This window comes from Phyllobates terribilis, unplaced genomic scaffold (genome assembly GCF_046119375.1).
Source record: "Phyllobates terribilis strain yellow unplaced genomic scaffold, ASM4611937v1 Scaffold_10__3_contigs__length_209671492, whole genome shotgun sequence".
In the NCBI taxonomy this organism is placed as follows: Eukaryota; Metazoa; Chordata; class Amphibia; order Anura; family Dendrobatidae; genus Phyllobates; species Phyllobates terribilis.
The window spans coordinates 142,269,210-142,293,466 of record NW_027362770.1 but is presented as its reverse complement, the minus strand read 5'-3'; the positions used below and the strand labels follow the sequence as shown (position 1 = coordinate 142,293,466).

Here is a 24,257-nt window from a genome sequence, read left to right as displayed (position 1 = left end):
CTACATTATGCTGCAAAATTTGTTGGTAGTCTTCAGACTTCATAATGCCATGCACACGGTCAAGCAGTCCAGTGCCAGAGGCAGAAAAGCAACCCCAAAACATCAGGGAACCTCCACCATGTTTGACTGTAGGGACCGTGTTCTTTTCTTTGAATGCCTCTTTTTTTTCCTGTACACTCTATGTTGATGCTTTTTCCCAAAAAGCTCTACTTTTGTCTCATCTGACCAGAGAACATTCTTCCAAAACGTTTTAGGCTTTCTCAGGTAAGTTTTGGCAAACTCCAGCCTGGCTTTTTTATGTCTTGGGGTAAGAAGTGGGGTCTTCCTGGGTATCCTACCATACAGTCCCTTTTCATTCAGACGCCGACGGATAGTACGGGTTGACACTGTTGTACCCTCGGACTGCAGGGCAGCTTGAACTTGTTTGGATGTTAGTCGAGGTTCTTTATCCACCATCTGCACAATCTTGCGTTGAAATCTCTCGTCAATTTTTCTTTTCCGTCCACATCTAGGGAGGTTAGCCACAGTGCCATGGGCTTTACACTTCTTGATGACACTGCGCACGGAAGACACAGGAACATTCAGGTCTTTGGAGATGGACTTGTAGCCTTGAGATTGCTCATGCTTCCTCACAATTTGGTTTCTCAAGTCCTCAGACAGTTCTTTGGTCTTCTTTCTTTTCTCCATGCTCAATGTGGTTCACACAAGGACACAGGACAGAGGTTGAGTCAACTTTAATCCATGTTAACTGGCTGCAAGTGTGATTTAGTTATTGCCAACACCTGTTAGGTGCCACAGGTAAGTTACAGGTGCTGTTAATTACACGAATTAGAGAAGCATCACATGATTTTTCAAACAATGCCAATACTTTTGTCCACCCCCTTTTTTAGGTTTGGTGTGGAATTATATCCAATTTGACTTTAGGACAATTCTTTTTGTGTTTTTTCATTGAAGACAAATTAAATGAAGATAATAATACCAAAGAATTTGTGATTACAATCATTTTCAGGAAGAAACTGAGTATTATCTGACAGAATTGCAGGGGTGCCAATACTTTTGGCCAACACTGTACAGTATAAAACTATTTACACTTTCCCTCCTTGTCTAATCTTAGCTGCAGCCGATCCTCCGCCTGTGTCCGCTGCTTCACCCCTGCCGATTGTCGAGAAGCGCAGCCCAAGCCCAATATTTAGGAGGACTGCACCCAGGAAAGAGCAACCGAAGGAGAAAGGAGGTTCGTAACCATTGGCTGGATCGTGCATATGAACTTTTATATTCATTTATCAATTGCTTGAATAGCAATTCCCTAATAAAACTATATTTTTGGAATCGCACCCTGTATCTACACGAGTGCACGGGATTCACTGCCCCAGTACCAGCAGATAACAGACCCCTCCAAGATATGGAAAATATATCTTTTTATTGTACATCACCCTCATTATATGGCATTTATTATGTTTCCCCTAGACCTCCACAGCCGAAAGAAGAAATCGCGTTCTCTGCTTCCGATTAGCACCAGCAAAGATCACCGCTCCAAAGAAGAGCAACATCGGGATTGTCTGAATTTGGCAGTTGTCCTGTGCGCCAATGGAGGTAAGGGTATTTCTCAATGTATCCCCCTATGGTGCCTACCTGGCAATGGGCTTACCATTGACCCTAGTTTGCAGGTCCGGGTGAATTTAGTAAAAATTAGGTAACGGTAATCCAAGTCTGACCACTGAGGGGGCCTCACCTTTACCTGTGACCACCCCCTATCATTAGAGTGAGGGTCTCTAGTCACCTGTACGTCCAAAGTAAAGACCTTGAATAGGGCTGTGGACAAGTGTTAGGGTAAGACACTGAACTCAGCTGTCTCTTTTAGCCCCACATACATTGGAGTGTCGCCGCACATGTTGACCCACGCTCTATTTAAACTCCTACAAAGAACCTGTAACCAGATTCTTCTCTTATTTTATTCTCACCGCTCCCCTGAGTTTGCCGTATTTTGTTTTTTTTTAAAATCCACCATACAGTTCCAGAGATATGGGACTTTTTATTAAGTACAATTTTTTTTTTTTTTTTTACCAAAGGGGCGGTGCTCACAAAGCAATAATGCAGTGCAGCTAAAGACACGCCCCTGAGGATCCTGTGAGCCACTCCCTGTTGGAAAAGACTATAAAAATTACCACTAAATAAAAAAGGCCCATTTCTCTGGAATCATATGGCGGATTGTGAAAAAAAACAATGGAATATTCAGGGGAGCAGCAGGAATTAAATAACAGCAAAAACTGGACACTTTTAACCTGGTGACAGGTCCTCTTTAAGGAGAAGACGAAGCCCCCAGCCATCAGAGATTTGAGCCTTATTCTTCTAATTTGCGTCTATCTTTTATGTCATCACCTGTTTTGTTGCTTTTTTTTATGTTCACCATTGTGGGTAGGGTTTGGGGTTTCCAGATGTTTTTGGATGATTTATAAATTGCAATTTTTAAAAACGTTGCAAAATTTTTGCGGAAAACTGTCCCTGGATTGATTTTGCGCACGTCTTAAAATTTTGCGACGTTTTAGAACATTTTTTTTGTGCTAAAAAGTGGCAAAGTTAAAGAAAAAATAAAGAACATTTTTTTATTTTGCTTAAAATATATGAACTGCGTGCTCCCGATTTTGAAGAATTTGGCACAAAATAAAGTCAACGAATGGCAGAAAGTAAAAAAAGGAAAAGTAACTAAAAAAAAAAAAATGGAAATGATGAATTGGGACCCTAAATTTAAAAATACTAAACATTTACTTATTTTGTTTTGATTCTGTATTCGAACTCCAGAGCTGTATTCATAATTCTTCTGACTCCAGAGCCTAAATCTTGCTTGCGTTCCAGCCAGGCTCAATGTCTGCAAAGTGTTTTGGTGACGTGCATTTGTACATACTAAGCCATAACATTATGGTACTTCATATAACCTGCTAAGGATGTGTCTGTGAACAACAAACAGAATTGTGAATACAGCTCCGGAGGGAAATGGATTGTAATACCTGCTGTAAAATTAGTGTAGTTAGTTGTTTTTGTTTGTTTTTTTTTATAAAAATTATATCTTGATGTAAACTTTCTTATGGAGTCTATACATCTCCTGAGCAGTCATTGCTGCTGGTTACCCCTTAATCTGGCAGCTATATTGTACCCGAATAATGACCGTCTCCTCCTTGTTCTCTCTTTACAGAATCGGCGATGGGGACAGGTTCCCTGAATGATCTTTCATCTCATCTCGGTCTCTACAGTGATAGAGAATCCCTACACCGACTCATGGAGGAAGAGGGTTAGCAAAAAATTTAGTTTTCTGACAGCTACCTATTGAATAAGCATTGAAATTGGTATTTAAAGGAATGTTGTTATCAGAAAATGGCCTGTTGTTTAAATCCCTTTTTGTGTTGCATGTATTTTTTTTTTTTAATGTTGTTTTTTGGTTGTTTTTTTTTATCACAAACAAAATGAGAAATCTTGTAATTTTTGCACTGGCCACCAAGGCTTTTTTAGACTCATACTTCCTGTGTTTTCTGGAAGAGTTTACAGCAGTTTCCTTATCATCAGAGGCAGGATTACAGTCACTGATGATAACGTATCTATACACAGCTGATAACGCAGAATCCACCAATCATAGTAGGTGTCACAGCCCCCTTGCCTTCATAATTACTTTTTCACGTGCTCATTAGATGCCTTAATACAAAAAATAAGGGTGAGGATCTGACCATTATGGCTAATGTACATGTGTTGTTTCCTGATACAGCAGGAAGTTAGCCTGAAAAAGCGCATGTGGCCGGTGTGAATATTGCAAGATTTCTAAAACAGAATTCACCATTCTCAATAGGTGTCACAGCTCCCTTCCTTCAAAATTACTTTTTGACATACTCATTAAATGTTTCAATACAAAAGATAAGGGTGATGGTTTGACCATTATGGCTAATGTACATGTGTTGTTTCCTGATACAACAGGAAGTTAGTCTGAAAAGCCCAAGTGGCTGGCGTGAAAATTTCTTTATTTTTAATACAGATTGTGATATAAGAAAAACAATATTGTTGAAAAATTTGAAAAAAGAAATTATATTTTACACAAAAAAGTAACTTTTATGATAACTTCCTTTTAAAAAGGATCTGCCACTATTTCTCCAAAAAGAAACTAATGGTGAGACTAGGGTATGTATGAATCTAGCTAGAGCTCCCCCATAAAAAGTTATGGAAGACAGTTATATGCCATGGTAAGACTGTGCTGTTCCAGCTATGAAGAAGCACCAAGAACTGGGTAACATTGTTGACTGTATACATAGTGGTCGGCCAAGGAAACTTAGTGCAGCAGATGAAAGATGCATCGTACTTCCATTTGAAATTGGAAGATGTCCAGCAGTGCCATCAACTCAAAACTGGCAGCAACCAGTGGGACCCAGCTACACCCATCTACTGTTCGAAGAAGTCTGTTTGGAAGAGATTTTAATGGAAGAATTGCAGCCAAAAAGCCATACTGTCTACACGGAAACAAGGTGTGACGATACAGCCTTAAACCTTAATTAGCCAGACGATTAGATTTATTAATCCAAGAGAAATACATTATTGTGTTTTATTAGAGATTGCTGGCTGTGTTTTACTAATGTTCTGCTAGCTCATCAGTTTATGTACACTAATTTAACTTGTAAAGTGTCCAGCATTCCACTAATCTCATTAGTATCTCAGGAGCCTCTAACCATTGTTCAAAAAATCGTCTAAGACAATTGTGTAAGTGTTGAAAGAAGATCCGGAAGAGCCTTCACCACAGGGAGTCTCACATGTAGACCCAGGTGATGAGGTCACCTGAGAAAGATACCTCCAGTAATGCACACTTAGCTTTGAGGGAGGAGGGTGAGGGCAGTTCTGCCATTCAGGGTCCTGAGCCCAGAGAAGCAGAAGGGACATGTGTTTCTGTAGCAGTCAGACTTGGGACAGAGAATGAGAAAGACTTTACAAGGAGAATGAGAGACATCCTTCAGGACTGCAGATGGATTGCATGGCATTACCCAAAGAGACACAGATTTGTATTCTAAATGATTCTAGTCTAAGGGTACCGGCCCTGACTGGAAAGATACAGATCTGCTCCATTTGACCATGAGAGAGACAATGTATACATTTTGAAGAGACCAGGAGAGGACGAAGAAGTCACCTGGCCCCATGGATATGTTGTTTGGGGTTGTCAGGAGGGACCCACCGGTCGCCTGCTGCCCAGAGACATTTGGAGAATCCAGATTGGGACCCGCCGGTCATCTGGCTCCATGGAAATTCTCGGAGAGGCCAAGTTGGGACCCCCGGGTCTCCTGGTCTTGTACCTCGATGGACTGCTAGCTTCCTAAGCTTGCCGCTACCTTCTCTCTGTGGGGGCCCGCCAGAAGCGGGGGGCCACTGGTTGAGGTTGTCGCAGCTGTTCTATCCCAGGTGGGCGGAAAGGAAAGGGTGAGACTGTGTAATGTTGTTCTATATTGGGTATGTGCTGGGACTGTTCTGTGTGTTAATTGTCCGCTTTATGGTTCAATAAAGTATTGCCACACTGTTTTACCCTCACCCTGTGTTGTCTGAGTAGTGTTATGCCCACGGAAGACCCCGGGTCTTCACACAAGGCTAGCGATTCAACTATACACGAAAACATAGGAACTGGGGAGTAGAAAAATGGCAGCTGGTACAGCTTTACTGTGTAATAACAGCTTAATTTTGTAAATGTTTCCATTCTGCTTGTTTTTTGCAATCAGGAAAAGCTCACCTGGAGAGCGGACACTCGGAGCTCCAGCACCAGATCTCGCTGTGGAAAGGCGACCTCCAGGGGGCGTTACAGCTGGCCGCAGAGCGGGGCGAGCTCACAGACCAGCTGCTTGCTCTGGCACCAGTGGGTAGGTATTGGGAATGTATATATTGTCAGCCCTCTATTCAATAATACCATCATTTAAAGAGTTATCCCCAAGTTACTGACCACTGGGACCACCAGTCCAGATTTGAATAAGCTGGTTTAGGGACCTCGAAGATGTTGAGTCCTTATGCTTGAAAATCCCTGTGATTATTCCTTTAGCCGGATACAAGGTCTGGGTTTGGACAGTTGAAGCCTACGTGAAGCAGCTGTGCTTCCAGGAACAGTACATAAAGGCGGCCACTCATCTCCTCTCCATTAATAAGGTCTACGAGGCCGTGCAGCTCCTGAAAGGAAACCACTTACACAGGTCGGTGGCTGTGCGGAGGCTTCCCAGAGCTGAAGTGTGGGATGTCCGATTTATGAATTTGGTTTGTCTTCCAGAGAAGCCATTGCTGTGGCCAAATCTCGTCTGCAACCAGATGACCCCATACTCCGGGATCTGTACACCAGCTGGGCCACGCTACTGGAGCAAGATGGTCACTACTCCATGGCTGCTAAGTGGTAAGGATTGGCCAGAGAGCAGGACTAAGTTGGTAAAGGACTGGTCAGGACAGATTTTCAGTGATCCCACTGATTATTTGCATCCTTCAACCTAATATTAAAATGATATGCAAATTGCTTCTTCAGAGAGAAAGGGGACTAGAACTCTAGTGCGATCTACTGGAGGTAGCAATCCTAAAAGTCAATATCAACCCTTTAACGAGCCTTGCCACATGACTTGGGATAAAAGCCCAACCAGATACTCTATTTGTAGATACGTGTACCAAGGTGTTTGCCTCTCATCAGTGCAAAGCAAGAGATCTGATTTGTTTCTCACCCAGCCAAATCCGATCTATTGCTTTGCGCTGATGAGGGGCGAACACCTAGATACATGTGTCTACAAATAGAATATTTGGTTTGGCTTTTATCCTATTTGAAGACACGTGTATCTAGGTGTTTGCCCTTCATCGGTGCAAAGCAAAAGGTCTGATTTGCCTCTCACCCAGCAAAATCAGATATCTTGCTTTTGCACTGAGGAGGGGCAAACACCCTGAAACACGTGTCTGCAAATAGAGTATCTAGTTTGGCTTCTATCTGAAGTCATGTGGCACATTAAAGGGTCGATATTGACTTGTAGGATTGCTACATCCAATAGGTGGCACTAGAGATCAAGTCCTCATCCCAGAGGACCATTGTATGGCCTATAAGTCTCCATACACTGCCATGTCAGGTATGTCACTCTCCACAAGGAGAAATGTTTCCTCTTAAAATGATATGTGGACACTGAAAGTCATGTATCCCCTTTTTTTTGTTTTGTTTTGGTATGTAAAAATTATTGCCATGTATTCTTTACACCATGTGTAACTAAGGGGGTCAGTTAATGAAAGCCTAACTTGTCTGTATGTTATACTAGAGCTGATTGACATAGATGGGGATGCAAGGACTCAGCCGATTCCTGTGCAAGGTTGGCCATATGTGACATCTCTGCTATGATGCAAAACTTTTAACGTGTTGAGAGGGATTTCTACAAAAAAAAAAGTGCTAATCCTCTTTAGCACTGCACGGAGATTTTTGCTCCTGGATATCGTATAAAATATACCAGAGACATCTCCGAGCAGTAGCAAAGGGGCTTTATTGTGTAGTTGCCCTCTGATCACTGACAGTAATTCTACCCCTCTGTTTTACCCGCAGTTATTTAGGGGCATCGTCCCCATATGATGCAGCTAAGGTCCTGGCCAAGAAGGGGGACCTGCTGTCTCTCAGTACGGCCGCTGAGCTTGCCTTAATATCCGGAGAGAAGACTTTGGCAGCGTCATTCGCCCTGCGCTGTGCCCAAGAACACATCGCTGCTAAGAACTGGGTTGGAGCCCAGACATCTCTGAAGCAGCACCCCACCCTAATGGTAAGGGATTGGCCGCTACGGACATCACCTCTTTTTTGTTTTTAGTTTTAGAAAGAATGTGTAAGTTCTTCTTATATAATGGGTCATTTTACAGGGACACAGGCTGGTGTTTTGTACCAGCGAGCTGCTGTTTACCCACATTGAGGACAAGACACCCATAGATTGGAAGACGCAGACCACCTCATGTTTGCACAATTGGGTCGGACATGACAGCGAGGAGCCCTTCATTACTAAACTCACAGGTCTATGGCAGGTGGAGTACGGACTGTGCTCTGAACAGCTTTATAATGAGGTGCGTCAGCAGCTGCAGACATCCGACACGCCGCCAACCACAGCCAACACCAGTGCCAAGCAGGTAACGAAGCCGTGCTTATTTGTTGTATGGCATTCACATTAGTAGTATGTTTCTTAAAAGGGTATGCCCATCTTATAAAGTGACATGCCATCACATTATGATCAGCGGGGGTCTGACAATCGGGTGTCGTTTTTCCTGCACAAAAGCGCTGGTTGTAGTTTTTCCTGCACAGCAGCGCTGGTTGTAGTTTTTCCTGCACAGCAGCGCTGGTGTAGTTTTCCCTGCGCAGCAGCGCTGGTGTCGTGTTTCCTGCACAGCAGCGCTGGTGTCGTGTTTCCTGCACAGCAGCGCTGGTGTCGTGTTTCCTGCACAGCAGCGCTGGTGTCGTGTTTCCTGCACAGCAGCGCTGGTGTCGTGTTTCCTGCACAGCAGCGCTGGTGTCGTGTTTCCTGCACAGCAGCGCTGGTGTCGTGTTTCCTGCACAGCAGCGCTGGTGTCGTGTTTCCTGCACAGCAGCGCTGGTGTCGTGTTTCCTGCACAGCAGCGCTGGTGTCGTGTTTCCTGCACAGCAGCGCTGGTGTCGTGTTTCCTGCACAGCAGCGCTGGTGTCGTGTTTCCTGCACAGCAGCGCTTGTGTCGTGTTTCCTGCACAGCAGCGCTTGTGTCGTGTTTCTGACGCGCCCCTGGGCCTGTGTCACGCTGCGTTGCGCACGCGGGAGCTTACCCAGAGCCGGATCTCTTGAGGGTTGTAGTCTCGTGGCGGTGATCCGGTCCGTGCCCAGGGAGTCAGACTAAGTGGCGCTGTATTAGCGGTAGATGTTGGACGACTACGCCACCCGTTGAATGCAGCTATGGAGCTGCCGCTGCAGGGCAGACCGCTGAGGCCGGTGGTACGATTGTGCAGCGTGGATGGTATAACCCCCAACGGGAGGGGTATGGCCTCAGGGCAGCCGACGTGGATGATGGGGGTAGCAGGAACCACTCAGAGACGATGCGGTGTAGTTCAGGGTCTTTACTGGTGATAAAGATAGACCCTCCCGGAGTACTGGCTAGCGATCGGGGCCTGGTCAGTCTTTGAGCAGATGGGATCTCCCCTGGCCAGGCGGAGTTGTAGGCCTCCCCAACTAATTGTACTCTTCTGGCTACCTTGCTAGAGGCGGGTAAAAGTAGCTCACGTCCCTGAGTGTACCGTGTGGTGCTCACCCGTATGGCCGGTGACTCGGGGCCTTCTAGTGGCTTCCGCTCCACGACGGCGGTGCTGGTCCCACGCGTGTGACCGTGCCTTCGGGTTTCTTGGCCAGAGGACCTGCAATCCCCTGCCTGACGGATTCTGCTGCTGGGTAGGAGTTAGTCCCCACAGCCTCGGACTCCGGGTCCGGTAAGAAATCTTCTCAGTCAGGGCGAGCTCTGCAGCTGCCAGCCCCTGACTCCTTGTAACACTGCTCCCACAGAGCTCCTGTTGTTTCTTCCCATAGCTGCTTCTCTTCTCTGTCTCTACTTCTGGCATGGCCCAGGAACTGGGCCCAGCCGGAGCCACAGCTACCTGTCAGCCCCCCCTGGCTGAACTCTCCCTCTGAACTTCCTAACCCTGCCTCAGCCCCAGGTTTATATAGGGGAAGTTCTTCCCCTCCCAGGACTGGGCAGGAGGTGTGGCATGCATAGGATTCCTGACCAAGAGACCTCCCACCTGCTCTCAGACATAACATTGCTGTTACTGTGGAAACCAGACCCCTGGGGTGCCACATTCCCCCCTAGTGAAATTTAGTACTCCGGGACTAAACATATTTTTAAACATAACAAGGTATAAACAATAATAGTACAATAAGAAAAACATATAAAGATGGTCACGGCGTGTCCGCAACCGGGTGCAGTTTTTGAAGAAAAGCAAGGTGTCCATTTCACCAAAACAGGGAGACGTAACCAGGTAGGGGTCTGTCCTGCCCCGAGTCCTTAACAGTCTTTAGTCCGTCCTGGGTTACGCTCCAACTATGTACAAAGGATTCCCGGTAAATCCACCAAAGACTCCCATAAATTACTAGAAACACATAATTATTTACAGGATATGGCCGCTTTCAGTCCTCGGCCAGTGGGGATAAGGAATGGCTGCTCACAGTCCTCAGCCTGGTTTAAGATAGGGGCACATGGGGAACAATTCACTAATCCCAACGGGGACCATATTTTAATTAGCAGCAGTCCTTGTACCCTTACGGGTAACTATTTACAGCTCTTTATTCACGCTACTTCCCTTCAGTAGCTATGTCCTCTTTGTGCTCCCTCCTGAGGGTAGTCCTCAGACCCGTCCGGGTCCTTTTGGCTTTCCTCGTATTGGTAGTACTGCAGCTCCTCCTCGGTTAGCTGGGTTAGTATCTCTGCGACAGTCCTCCCCCCAGGTGGCCAGGACTTTACCTCCCTTTGGGCTGCCCCGGTTAATTGGGCCACCAGGACGCTCACTCTTTGCTCCTCTGTGAGGGGGTACACCTGGAAGAGGCTATCCAGCTTTTCTCTAAAGTCATGCAGGGTATGTGACTCCCCTGAGTACTGGGGTAGCCAGGCTGCCCCCGGGATATAGGGCATGGTGAAAGGCATGACCGCAACAGCGGCGGCACTGGCGGGGGTTGAAGCGGTGAAGCTCTCCTCCGTATCCGGCATCCTTCTCCCCCCTAGTGGACCGTGGCCTACCTTGCGATGATCCTTTTCCGTAGGCCGCGGCTCCGCAGTGGATCGTCAGGGTTGAGGACCTTCCGTCGCGCTCCTGTGACGTCGGCATCTGCTGGGCTCCTTCCAGGACCTTACGCAACGTCCGGACGTGAGGCGGGGCTTCAGTTCTCGCGCGCTTTCGGAGTCCACGCCCCTCTTCTTCCCGCGCGGCGTCCTCAAGATGGCGTCCAATGGCGGGAAAACTCCACGTATGGCGGGAAGAAGGCCGAAGATGGCGCCGGATGGCGGGAAAACTCCACCGATGGCGGGAAGGAAGCGGAAGATGGCGCCGGATGGCAGGAATCTTCACCACAGGTAAGTTTGAACAGTTTTTTTTTCAGGCACGCAGTACCTGGTGGTTGCGGGCACGAAATCCTGCCGACTACGCCAAAAGTTGACGCGCCCCTGGGCCTGTGTCACGCTGCGTTGCGCACGCGGGAGCTTACCCGGAGCCGGATCTCTTGAGGGTTGTAGTCTCGTGGCGGTGATCCGGTCCGTGCCCAGGGAGTCAGACTAAGTGGCGCTGTATTAGCGGTAGATGTTGGACGACTACGCCACCCGTTGAATGCAGCTATGGAGCTGCCGCTGCAGGGCAGACCGCTGAGGCCGGTGGTACGATTGTGCAGCGTGGATGGTATAACCCCCAACGGGAGGGGTATGGCCTCAGGGCAGCCGACGTGGATGATGGGGGTAGCAGGAACCACTCAGAGACGATGCGGTGTAGTTCAGGGTCTTTACTGGTGATAAAGATAGACCCTCCCGGAGTACTGGCTAGCGATCGGGGCCTGGTCAGTCTTTGAGCAGATGGGATCTCCCCTGGCCAGGCGGAGTTGTAGGCCTCCCCAACTAATTGTACTCTTCTGGCTACCTTGCTAGAGGCGGGTAAAAGTAGCTCACGTCCCTGAGTGTACCGTGTGGTGCTCACCCGTATGGCCGGTGACTCGGGGCCTTCTAGTGGCTTCCGCTCCACGACGGCGGTGCTGGTCCCACGCGTGTGACCGTGCCTTCGGGTTTCTTGGCCAGAGGACCTGCAATCCCCTGCCTGACGGATTCTGCTGCTGGGTAGGAGTTAGTCCCCACAGCCTCGGACTCCGGGTCCGGTAAGAAATCTTCTCAGTCAGGGCGAGCTCTGCAGCTGCCAGCCCCTGACTCCTTGTAACACTGCTCCCACAGAGCTCCTGTTGTTTCTTCCCATAGCTGCTTCTCTTCTCTGTCTCTACTTCTGGCATGGCCCAGGAGCTGGGCCCAGCCGGAGCCACAGCTCCCTGTCAGCCCCCCCTGGCTGAACTCTCCCTCTGAACTTCCTAACCCTGCCTCAGCCCCAGGTTTATATAGGGGAAGTTCTTCCCCTCCCAGGACTGGGCAGGAGGTGTGGCATGCATAGGATTCCTGACCAAGAGACCTCCCACCTGCTCTCAGACATAACATTGCTGTTACTGTGGAAACCAGACCCCTGGGGTGCCACATTTCCTGCACAGCAGCGCTGGTGTCGTGTTTCCTGCACAGCAGCGCTGGTGTCGTGTTTCCTGCACAGCAGCGCTGGTGTCGTGTTTCCTGCACAGCAGCGCTGGTGTCGTGTTTCCTGCACAGCAGCGCTGGTGTCGTGTTTCCTGCACAGCAGCGCTGGTGTCGTGTTTCCTGCACAGCGGCGCTGGTGTCGTGTTTCCTGCACAGCGGCGCTGGTGTCGTGTTTCCTGCACAGCGGCGCTGGTGTCGTGTTTCCTGCACAGCGGCGCTGGTGTCGTGTTTCCTGCACAGCGGCGCTGGTGTCGTGTTTCCCTGCACAGCGGCGCTGGTGTCTTTTCTCCTGCACAGCAGCGCTGGTGTCATGTTTCTCCTGCACAGCGGCGCTGGTGTCGTGTTTCCTGCACAGCGGCGCTGGTGTCGTGTTTCCCTGCACAGCAGCGCTGGTGTCTTTTCTCCTGCACAGCAGCGCTGGTGTCATGTTTCTCCTGCACAGCAGCGCTGGTGTCGTGTTTCCTGCACAGCGGCGCTGGTGTCGTGTTTCCCTGCACAGCAGCGCTGGTGTCTTTTCTCCTGCACAGCGGCGCTGCTGGCTGTGCCGGGTTCTACCTATATGCTGTCACTTTATAAGTTTGGAAAACCCTTTTTTTATAGGTTTTAACTCAACAAGACAATTTTCTCAGATTAACCCCTTAGCGACAACTGCAATAAATGTACGGTGGTTGTGCGCTATCACTGTATGACGTAGGATCAAGAGAAGAGCCATGGGTGCCGGCTGTTTCCCATAGCTGGTGCCCGACCCTAACTGATGCGATCGGATCTAGCTCAGATCTTATTAGTTTAACCTTTTAAATCCCCTAAAGGATTGAGTTAAAAGTGTAAAAACATTAAATAAAAAAATATTTTAAAAAAAAAAGCAAATAAGTTTAAATTACCCCCATTTCTCCAAATGTAAATAGTAAAATAGAAATTAAAAAAAAATCATATTTGGTATATAATTGCCTGCACTAATAAAATATACAGATTTATTTCATAAGATACATTGCCAAAACGGGGAAAAAAAATAGATCAAAACACCAGAATTGCATCTTTCTGTATCTGCAATTCTCCCTCAAAAGAGCAATCATTACATCATAGGTACCCCAAAATGGTATCATTAAAAACATCGGCTTGACACGCAAAAGACAAGCCCTCCTACAGCTCCATCAATGGAAAATATACAAAGTTGTGGGGAAAAGGGAGCCAAAACCACATTTAAAAAATAAAAAAAAAAAAATCAGAAAGTTCTAAATATTTTTTAACCATTAAAATATAAAATAAACTTAAATACCAAATATGTTTGGTATCGCCGTAATCCTGCTGACCTAAAGAATCATGGTACCTAGTCATTTATACTGCTATAAAAACAAAACCCAAAAAATTTTGAGCATTATTTTATCTTTTTTTATTACATTTTACTGTATTTGGAATTTATTTTTCTATTTTCCAGTACATTATGGTGTCATTGAAAACTACAACTCGTCCCCCCCAAAAAAAAGAGCCCGCCTATGGCAATGTCACTGGAAAAATATAAAAGTCATGACTCTTGGAAGAAGGGAGAGAAAAAACACAAAAACCAAAAAAAATGACTCTGGCCTTTTGGAGTTAAAGGGGTATTCCCATCTCCAAGATCCTATCCCAGTATGTAATAGGTATAATTATAATAATATTGGCAAATACGTCCAATTAGAAATGTAGTATGGTTCTTCTGATTCGCTATGTCACTTACCCCATGTGCAGGGCATTGCAGTAGTTTAGGTATCCATGGTAACGACCACCAACAACTAACTCACTATATAAATGGTCGTAGCCATGGATATCTAAGCTACTGCAATGCCCTGCACATGGGGTAAGCGACATAGGGAATCAGCTACTGCAATGCCCTGCACGTGGGGTAAGCAACATAGCAAATCAGCTACTGCAATGCCCTGCACATGGGGTAAGCGACATAGCGAATCAGCTACTGCAGTGCCCTGCACATGGGGTAAGCGACATAGCGAATCAGCTACTGCAATGCCCTGCACATGGGGTAAGCAACATAGCGAATCTGCTACTGCAATGCCCTGCACATGGGGTAAGCGACATAGGGAATCAGCTACTGCAATGCCCTGCACGTGGGGTAAGCAACATAGCGAATCAGCTACTGCAATGCCCTGCACATGGGGTAAGCGACATAGCGAATCAGCTACTGCAGTGCCCTGCACATGGGGTAAGCGACATAGCGAATCAGCTACTGCAATGCCCTGCACATGGGGTAAGCGACATAGCGAATCAGCTACTGCAGTGTTTCCCAAACCACATCCTCACGGCCCCCCACATGTCATGTTTTCAGGATCTCCTTAGTATTACACAGGTGATTGAAGTATCATCAAGGCATCAGGAATTCTCTCACCTGTGTAATACTAAGGAGATCCTGAAAACATGACCTGTGGGGGGCCGTGAGGATGGGGTTTGGGAAACACTGAGCTACTGCAATGCCCTGCACATGGAGTAAGCGACATAGCGAATCAGCTACTGCAATGCCCTGCACGTGGAGTAAGCGACATAGCGAATCAGCTACTGCAATGCCCTGCACGTGGAGTAAGCGACATAGCGAATCAGCTACTGCAATGCCCTGCACGTGGAGTAAGCGACATAGCGAATCAGCTACTGCAATGCCCTGCACGTGGAGTAAGCGACATAGCGAATCAGCTACTGCAATGCCCTGCACATGGGGTAAGCAACATAGCGAATCAGCTACTGCAATGCCTTGCACATGGGGTAAGCAACATAGCGAATCAGCTACTGCAATGCCCTGCACATGGGGTAAGCAACATAGCGAATCAGCTACTGCAATGCCCTGCACATGGGGTAAGCAACATAGCGAATCAGCTACTGCAATGCCCTGCACATGGGGTAAGCAACACAGCGAATCAGAAGAACTATACTACATCTATAATTGGAGATATTTGCTAATATTAGCATTATTACACCACACTGGCTAAATGTGGCATTATTTACAGTCATTCCTTTCCGTGGGCGCCCATGAAATAATAGAACGGATCAGTTTAGAAGGCCAGGATAATTTTTAAGAAGTGCAAGAATTTTCATCACTTATCCTGATTTGTTTCTAATCACACAGCTGCTGCTCCACATCGCCCATGAGGTGGCGCTGTCTGCTTTGTGCTACTTATCAAAGAACTGGGATGAGATGGCGCCAGCATTACTCCGCGCCCTGTCCCGCTGTCATCAGGCAGGACAGTTCACATTAATGCAAGAAATTTCCAAGCTGCTGATTCCAAAAGGTAAGGATTGTACCCAATCCAAAGTCGCACTGTTTCTGCAATTGGCGGTTTATTTCCAACCTGCTGTCCACCATGTGACCTACAGGTGGCGATATAACGTACATACCTGTCAATCAAGTATTTCTATACACATGCACGCTCTGCTCGGCCTAGCGTGCATGTGTTCTCAAAGGGGAGAGAGGAATAAGCACCTTTTTTCAGTCTTTGCACTTTTATGTAAATAACCATATTTCTTCATCTTATTTTGCAGTCCGTGTTGTAAGACATGAAATCTCTTTTCCTTTGTTCTCAGGTTGCGATGACTTAAGAGGGAACCTCAGCTCAGAGAATAAAGAGAGCGTGGCGGCGTGCGACAGCGTGCAGGCGTTCCTCGCTTACATCGAGCTGTATGAAACGTGGTGGAACCAGTCAGAAGTGAAGATGGAGATCTCTTCTGGAGAAGATGCAGGTCTTGCTGCCCCAGGAGAGGAGGCTGAAATCCTGAGTGACTTTGGGGTGCTGTTATCCGACCTGCACATCGGCTTCCAAAACGCACAGCGGGAGATTGCGGATGTCCAGAAAGCTCTCCGGGAGATGATCCAGCTGCATCAGAGGAACCGGCAGATCCAGGACACTTCTCTAGAACTTGACCAAGACTCGGACTCTAACCCAATATCGTCACCAGAGACTGGTCCTGACGGCAAGAGCCAGACGTGAGTAGACTATGAGACGCCCCTTATTACTATCTCCATAAGCTCCGACGTTCATTGCCAATTTGTCGTGTTCACAGCTCTAACCCAAATCCGGTCTCACTAACGGAGCTGATGAAGAAGCTTTCCACAGCCAACCATAAACTGGCGGAATTCCCTGAATACTTAAAGGTAAGAGGAACTTTTTAAAGTGGCTCAGTTTTAAAAGGGTAATCAACAGTGCCGGACTGGGATGCCAAGGGCCCACCAGTATCATTGACTCTGGTGGCCCACTGCCCAGCTACATGCAAATATCACATTACCATTATTCACAAATTTGCCACAAATTTACGGGAACATTTATTAAATGAAGGTTGAGATGATGCCCTTCTCTGTACATAGTGAAACAAACGTATTGTGCTAACTACTTCTCATATAGGTGCAGTGGAGAGTCCATTCCTGCATGGGGGGCCCACCGGAGGATTCTCCTGTTTTCCTGTGGGCCAGTCCGAGTTTGGTCATCAATATCAGATACCCAGAACCCACAGATTAGGTTTTTTTCAGCTCCGGCGATGCCAAACAGCACATCTCCAGATACTGTATAGTGGCCGTTGCTGAAAATTGCACCCCAGCTCCTATTCACTTCAGTAGGAGCTGATCTGCAATATCTGGCAACGGCCACCACAACGTATATGGAGCGGTACCGGCTCCATTCACTGATTATACCGGCCACCGCCAGAGCTGAAATGATCTGATTGATGGGGGTGCGGGGCGATGGGTCATTTACTATCATAAGCCTTGACAATGGCTTTAATAAATAGAACTTAAAGGCGTATTCCAAGATCCTATCCCAATATGTAGTAGGTATAATAATATTAGCAAATACCTACAGTTAGAAATTTAGTATAATTTCCTGATTCACTATGTCTCTTTCCTCATGTGCAGGGCATTGCAGGACCTTAGGTATCCATGGTTATGACCACTGATATAGTGAGTTAGTTAGCTGTTAGGTATCCATTGTTACAGCCACTAACTGTCACTATATCAGTGGTCATAACCATAGATACGTAAGGTCCTGCAATGCCGTGAACCTGGGGTAAGTGACATAGCGGAACAGAAGAACTATACTACATTTCTAATTGGAGGTATTTGCTAATATTATTATTATTATTACTACACCTACTACATATTGAGATAGGATCTTGGAGATGGGAATATCCCTTTTGAAAGGGGTTTTGAATATGAGGTCAGCCTTAGTAAAGGGCAGTGTTTGCCACCTTTTAAATCATTGCAGATAATATACTGAGTAAAGGCACTTGATCTTCTGCTCTGTGAGTTTTGTCTCGTCTTGTATTATACAGCCACCTATTCATTTGACAGCAAACTAAATGTAGTCAGCTCGCATGGCAGCCATACTACGTCACCACGGGGCTTCCATATATGACCCTAGATACGAGGGGCGTTCATTAAAGATTTCCCCTGACTCACTTCCTGTGGACTGAGAGCAGTGAAGCTTGGCAGTTATTAGTCCTTCTCTACATAGATGCCACCTAGGGACACACACTTCTCCCATCTCTTTAAGCAGCTGTAAACACCTCGCTTGCAGAAGTCGAGAGGTTGCTCCAAAAGCCACTTTGTGACTTCGGAAATCAGAGTCTCATCATCTGGAAAATGCTTGCTCTTCAAAACTAACTTCATTTTTGGAAAGAGATGGAAGTCCGATGGTGCGAGGTCGGGTGAATAAGGGGGATGCGGTAGAATTTCAGAGCCACAGGAGCAGCTTCCATTTGGGTAACATGTGAGTTGTGAACTGGTGCATTGTCTTGCAGAAGGCGGACACCCTTGGTGAGCATGCCACGTCTCTTGGTTTTGGTGGCCTCCCGCAATTTCCGCAGCAGTGAAGCATAGTATGCCCCAGTGATCATGGTACCCTCTGCTAGGAAATCCATCAATACTACTCCATGCTGGTCCCAAAATACTGTGAGCATGACCTTGCCTGCCGAGGGTTGGGCACGTGTCTTCTTTGGAGACGGTGAGTCATGATGCTTCCATTGCATCGACCGGACTTTAGTCTCAGGATCATAGTGATGGACCCAGCTTTCACCCTGTGTGATCAGTCTGGTGAAAACGTCCTCCTGGTATCCATGGCACATCGTCAATAGAGCCTGAGAGCATTCGACTCGTTCCTGCTTCTGGAAAGGTGTGAGCAGCCGGCGAACCCAGCGAGCGGATACCTTATGCATGTGAACATGGTCTTGGATGATTTTTTTTCCACGGACCCCACACTAATCTTGACATTTTGGGCTAGGTGGTGAATGGTTACGTGGCGATTTTCCAAAATGGCAACCTCCACTTGCTGGTGTGTTCATCAATAGTAGTGTGGGGTCGCCCTGGAATTGGAGCTGTTTGCACCGAAGTCCGACCCCAATTCAATTGACGATGCCAGTTCTTGACTACATCATATGATGAGATGAAAGAGGTTTATGGTGAGGACTCCTCATCGAACGTCTCCTTTGGTGTGCGGCCTTTCAAGTAAAGGAAATTGATGACTGCTCTGTATTTTACCGAGTCCATTATCAAACCTCACACCACTTCAGCACCTGTAAAATCAAGACCGTTATCAGTTCTGAGTTGCAAATAGGCAGGTAACCTCTAGAGACTTATATCATTACACATGTGAAGCTTCAGCATCCTGTGATAAATAGAAGTGGGTCAGGGGAAATCTTTAATGAACGCCCCTTGTAACTGTTGGTGTCATTATTTTCCTGCAGGTGCTGCCGTTCCCCGATGTCCTGGAGAGCTGCCTGGTCATACTTCACCTTCCATCTTCTAAGCTGACCCCTTCTGTGCACGGACAGGCGAGGAGTCTCCTGCAGCAGCACGGCTCCGGGTCCCCGGACCACCAGAAAGTAGCCAGCAAATTTATGTCATCATTACAAGGGCCGCAGCCTAAAGACTAAGCTTAGGACTTGGCTTATTACTGCTTCTAGGCCTGCAATAACCAGTGCACTAGTGCCGGCATCCATCAGCTGCCTTTGCTTCTCCTAGAAGCTGCATATTATAGTCATCCATCCGCTCTGTGTATCTGGGTTATGGACTATGCTCCAACCACTGTAATGGTCTAACCGAGGCCTTAGGATGCATGGAATATGCAGCACTATAGCTTTAAGGGCCACTCCGTATAACAGCAGTGATGCCGCTCAATGCCAAGGATCCCTTGCATCATCATTCCCATGAAGCTGTAATTTAAAGTGCACTCATCCAACATATTGCAACATTTCTTGCATTATTTTTTATTACTTAAATGCATGTATTTTTGAATAAAAATGATCTCTGCAATTGGGCTTCATTAAAAATTTTTCACCCTTTGCCTTCTATAGCTTTTTTTTGTGGCATTTTCTATTGCTGGTTGCAAAATGAGTTAAGTGAGAATCTGTCAGTGAGCTCGTTCTGAAAGGAGAGCTTACTCCTCTCAGCTGAATTATGACCACTTTAAATGTGTCACTGAAATAGGAGATGACGGCAGTTGGAGCTCACAAGAGTCTATGGAGGGAGGAGCTTGAGGCACAGTTCTCCATTCAGTAATGAAAAAGTCTGTATTCACCTTTTCAGTAAAAAATCAGCTGGAATGTAAGAAAAGAAGAAAGAAGACAAGCATTATAAATGATCCCGTCAGAACAAGCTCGCTGACAGATTCTCAGTTAACTCACTCTACAACCAGCAATAAACAGTGCAACGCAGAGGCTAACGGTGCAAAATTTTTCAAGAAATTCAATTGCACAAATAAATATTTTGAGCCAAAAAATACATGCACTTAGTAAAAAATGTAAACAATTCCTACCGTTTTGTGTTTACAGGTCCCATGCTGACTAATGGATCTCAAGAAATCTTGTGTAGTCTGATCATATTGCCTTCCATTTGTCCCCTACTTCTTGCTGACAGTAGATTGGTAAGACGTAGGGGACAGATGGGAGTGTGACGGCAGGATTGGGCGGTACGGGGATATGTGCAGACAGGCTCCGTTTTTAATTTTTGTTGCACTGGAACACTAAAATAGTCACAAAGATGGACCGTCCCTTTAAAGGTGTTGTATGAGATAAGAAATAAGGGTCTGCTCTATTTATATAGACAGGGTTTATGTCCGTCCACTGTGTCTGGCTCTTTTCACACTGCGCAGCTTTAGCGTATGTTCGTCATATGCACCTGGAAAGCTCCGCTCGTATGTTACATTTATCTCTCGGTCTCTGGACTGATCATCCATTCTCATTTCAGTAAAATCTGTATTCAGTGTCACTGAAATAGGAGATGACAGTTGGAGCTCATAAGAGTCTATGGGGGGAGGAGCTAGAGGCACAATTCTCCATAGAACCTTATGAGCACCAACTGTCATCTAATTTCAGTAATAGGATAGTCTGTATTCACAGCTCGCCAGTGTCAGTGGGGATGTGGTCAGAATGATAACGGGGGCTCTGACATTCTTGCCACTGCCGTTGTGGGGGGGGGGTTGATCAGATTGATAATGGGGGCTCTGACACGCTCGCCACTGCCGGTGGGGATGTGGTCAGAATGATAACGGGGGCCCTGACACGCTCGCCACTGCCAGTGGGGATGTGATCAGATTGATAATGGGGGCTCTGACACGCTCGCCACTGCCGGAGGGGGTGTGATCAGATTGATAATAGGGGCTCTGACACGCTCGCCACTGCCGGTAGGGATGTGATCTGATTGATAACGGGGGCTCTGATAAACTCGCCACTGCTGGTGGGGATGTGGTCAGAATGATAACGGGGGCTCTGACACGCTCGCCACTGCCAGTGGGGATGTGATCAGATTGATAATGGGGCTCTGACACGCTCGCCACTGCCGGTAGGGATATGATCAGAATTCCCATTACTTTGTATAGGAAATCTGCCACCCCTCCACTGATTGGGGCCCCGTTCTCAAGAAAGATGCAGATCTCATTGGTGGGATTTACGTCTACTACTGCAGGTCCAGTGCTACCTCTCTGCTGCTGCGCTCTGATTTTGAGGACAGGCTGCAGCAGTGACATCCTGACTACAGCGCACTGAGCCGATGCAGTCGCTGTGTTTCACAGACTTGCACCGACTATGTCAAAGACTGATTTTAAGCAATTGTCTCGACAAAAAGCGACTGCCTCCATTGTGTGCTGTAATGGGCAGCTAGCAAGTGACAGGATGCGTTTCAGCCCAGCTTGTGATGGACTGAAACGCATCCTATCAACTGATTGAATCAAAGACAAATTCACCAGAGCATGAGCGCCGGGACCTTATTGAAATCCAACAGAGCGATTGTAACTTTTATCTGTCAATGTGTGGTCTGATTTATGACCACATCAAAGTTGAATGGGAAGAGAAACAAAGATCCTGTAAAAACAAAATGGACGGCAATAGCTCAAAACAAAGGTTACATAAGGCAAACAATGCAAAATTTGTAATGAAACCCAATTGTAAAAATCATTTTTAGGCCCAAGGGCATACATTTAAGTAATAATTCTAAAAAAAAAAAAAAACTGGTGGCGGTTAACCCCTTGAAGACCAAAGTGGCTGTTTTACTTTTACTAAAGGCTAAGTGCACATTTCATTCCTAATATTTCAGAGTAATAGGCCTGTTTTACTTTTGATATTTTCGGAGGATGATGCAGATACCAATCACAGCTTGGAAAAATACATATGTACATTGCATTCATTACTTAAGAAATTGTCCCAGTGGGCGAAAAGTATTCTGGTCAGTTACGTGGGCCATGTCCTCCCTGTACCTGTGTGTACCGGGCATATGACCAATATATTCATAGAAATGACACTGTGACCTAATTGTACTATATGTTCTGTGTACACATTTTTACTGTCATGCCAAGGAAGACTTGCAATTTCTTTTTCTCAAATAAATATCAAAAAGTCTAAGTTGTCGCTGTTTGTCTTCCATTATGTGGTTATAGATCGATCTATAGAGGGTTCGGGTGCATACACATTGGCTGTTGTCACCGAACAGTTGCCAGTTGCTCAACAAACAAGCAAAAAACGCTCATTCGTCCAATAGATGGCGCTAGAGTTCCTCCACTTCCTCTCTGAAAAGCCTATTTGCATATTTAAATTCTCTGAGGAACATTGCATGGCCTATAAGTCTCTTTTACACCGGCTTGGTAGAAACGTTCCAACTTAGACACCCAGTCGGGGGCGTCTCATACAGCCAAATCAGATCTTCTGCTTTGCACTGATGAGGGGAAAACACCCCGAAACACGTGTCTGCAAATGGAGTTTTAGGATTGGCTTTTTAGCTTAAGTCATGGGACAAGACTCATTAAAGAGTTGATATCGACTTTTAGGATTGCTAAACCCAATAGTGGATGCTAGAGTCCAATTACTCTTCCTCTCTGAAGAGGCTATTTGCACATTCGTCGGTGAAATTACTTTCAAGCTGGTTTACAAATAATTGTTCTCGGCAGCACTTTGTCCTATGGGAATAGAACATGCAGTCGAGAACAATGGCAGCATAAGAAATGCAGTCAGCCTTTTCTACATAGGCTATTAAATAATCACGGATCGGCAAACATGTTGCCATCCAATGTCCACCGTGAGCTAGTATAAACCTGCCCTTAGAGCGCAGTCCAAAATATTTGATTGATAAACCACTTTAAAACCAGTGTCTAGGCCAATTTGTCAAAAAGTTGAAGATTGTGAATTAGTGTCACCAGCTTTGGTACAAATGAAAGTGACAAACGTGCTCTGGAGAAGAAACGGGATGGTGCAGGTGGTGGCCACAGACAAGTCCTCTCCTGATCCTTCCAGACTGATGCTTCTCTGGTTTTGCTCGTGTCTCTGTTACTACCTGTAGTATGAAACATTATCTAAAGCCCATTCAGGTAGCACATCCATTCTTGTCTCCATAAGGTTTTGTGTGTCTCCCAGCAAAGTCTCAAGAGCATGGAGCAGATATTAGAAAATTAGCCAGCACACGAGAGATGGACAGAACAGCAGAAGGGTGTCAGCACGAGAGATGGACACAACCGTAGAAGGGTGTCAGCACATGAGAGATGGACAATTGCCATAGAAGGGTGTCGGAACATGTGATGGACAGGGCTGTAGAAAGTTGTCAGCACACGAGAACTGGGCAGGGCCATAGAAGGGCGTCGGCACATGAGAGATGGACAGGGCCGTGGAAGGACGTCAGGCCACCAGCCAGACCGGTATCTTCTCAGTTGTGCAATGAAGAACACTGTCACGGCCTTATAAAACAACCTCCATAAGTGTGCATCTTCCTTGAACAGAAAGACTCCATGAAGGTGACATGTGGCCATGACGTCCTGTGCTCACAGCCTAACCTTAAACATCTTGATTGGCAGGTTTCCAGTGAAGGCACAATTCTCTTCACAGCGGAGAGGTGGTTTCCACTGGGCACATGAAAGTCTGGAGTCACCATAGTGAACATTGTGATATCCCCAGGATGACCAGTTCGGCCTTGGGCCAAGGATGGTTTGGCGAGGCATAGCAATTTCTGTGATAGCAAACCGTATCGACTGCTATTAGATACCAAGATAAAATCCTCAGATTTTTAGGCAATTAACTGGCCCTCATGTTCCTGAGATCTTAATCCAGTTGAGAGCCTCTGGGACATTATCAGTGGAGCCTTGTAGCACCACAGTCTGTCCATGAGATCACTGATGGCCTGATCCAGGTCTGGGACAAGATCCCCCAGTTCACCATCTACGGTATCATCAGGAGCAAGACCAGACTTTGTTAGGAGTACATAAAGGCATATAGGAGTCATGCACACTGTTGATTCACATTGGGAGGTGCCATGATGAAATACACTCGAATTGGATCCATCTGAAATTTCAATTTTTTTTATTTTGATATGCAGAGTGAATAGGAATCAGGGTCCTCAATTAATTTAGATTTTTGGCTTCTATTGAGTGTGGATTCATACTTTTGTTCTCAACAAATTTCACATTTTATACCAAAAAAATAAAATTTTGTTCTTCAAAAGCCAATGTGTGTGTAAGTTATTTTTTTTTAAATAA

General features: G+C 46.4%; 1 protein-coding gene across 1 annotated transcript in view; it reads left to right on the top strand.

Moving 5' to 3' along the window:
• Nucleotides 1–22,125, top strand: part of GEMIN5 (gem nuclear organelle associated protein 5) — a 48,359-nt gene extending 26,234 nt beyond the window's left edge. Inside the window, exons 18-29 of the mRNA XM_073649866.1 lie at nt 1,115–1,234; nt 1,468–1,593; nt 3,191–3,286; nt 5,736–5,873; nt 6,050–6,197; nt 6,272–6,391; nt 7,562–7,772; nt 7,867–8,127; nt 15,389–15,551; nt 15,844–16,243; nt 16,321–16,411; nt 18,991–22,125. Of these exons, the coding sequence (XP_073505967.1) occupies nt 1,115–1,234; nt 1,468–1,593; nt 3,191–3,286; nt 5,736–5,873; nt 6,050–6,197; nt 6,272–6,391; nt 7,562–7,772; nt 7,867–8,127; nt 15,389–15,551; nt 15,844–16,243; nt 16,321–16,411; nt 18,991–19,179 (2,063 nt within the window). The 3' untranslated portion in view covers nt 19,180–22,125. The remainder of the gene's footprint in view (nt 1–1,114; nt 1,235–1,467; nt 1,594–3,190; nt 3,287–5,735; nt 5,874–6,049; nt 6,198–6,271; nt 6,392–7,561; nt 7,773–7,866; nt 8,128–15,388; nt 15,552–15,843; nt 16,244–16,320; nt 16,412–18,990) is intronic.
• Nucleotides 22,126–24,257: the final 2,132 nt, after the last annotated feature.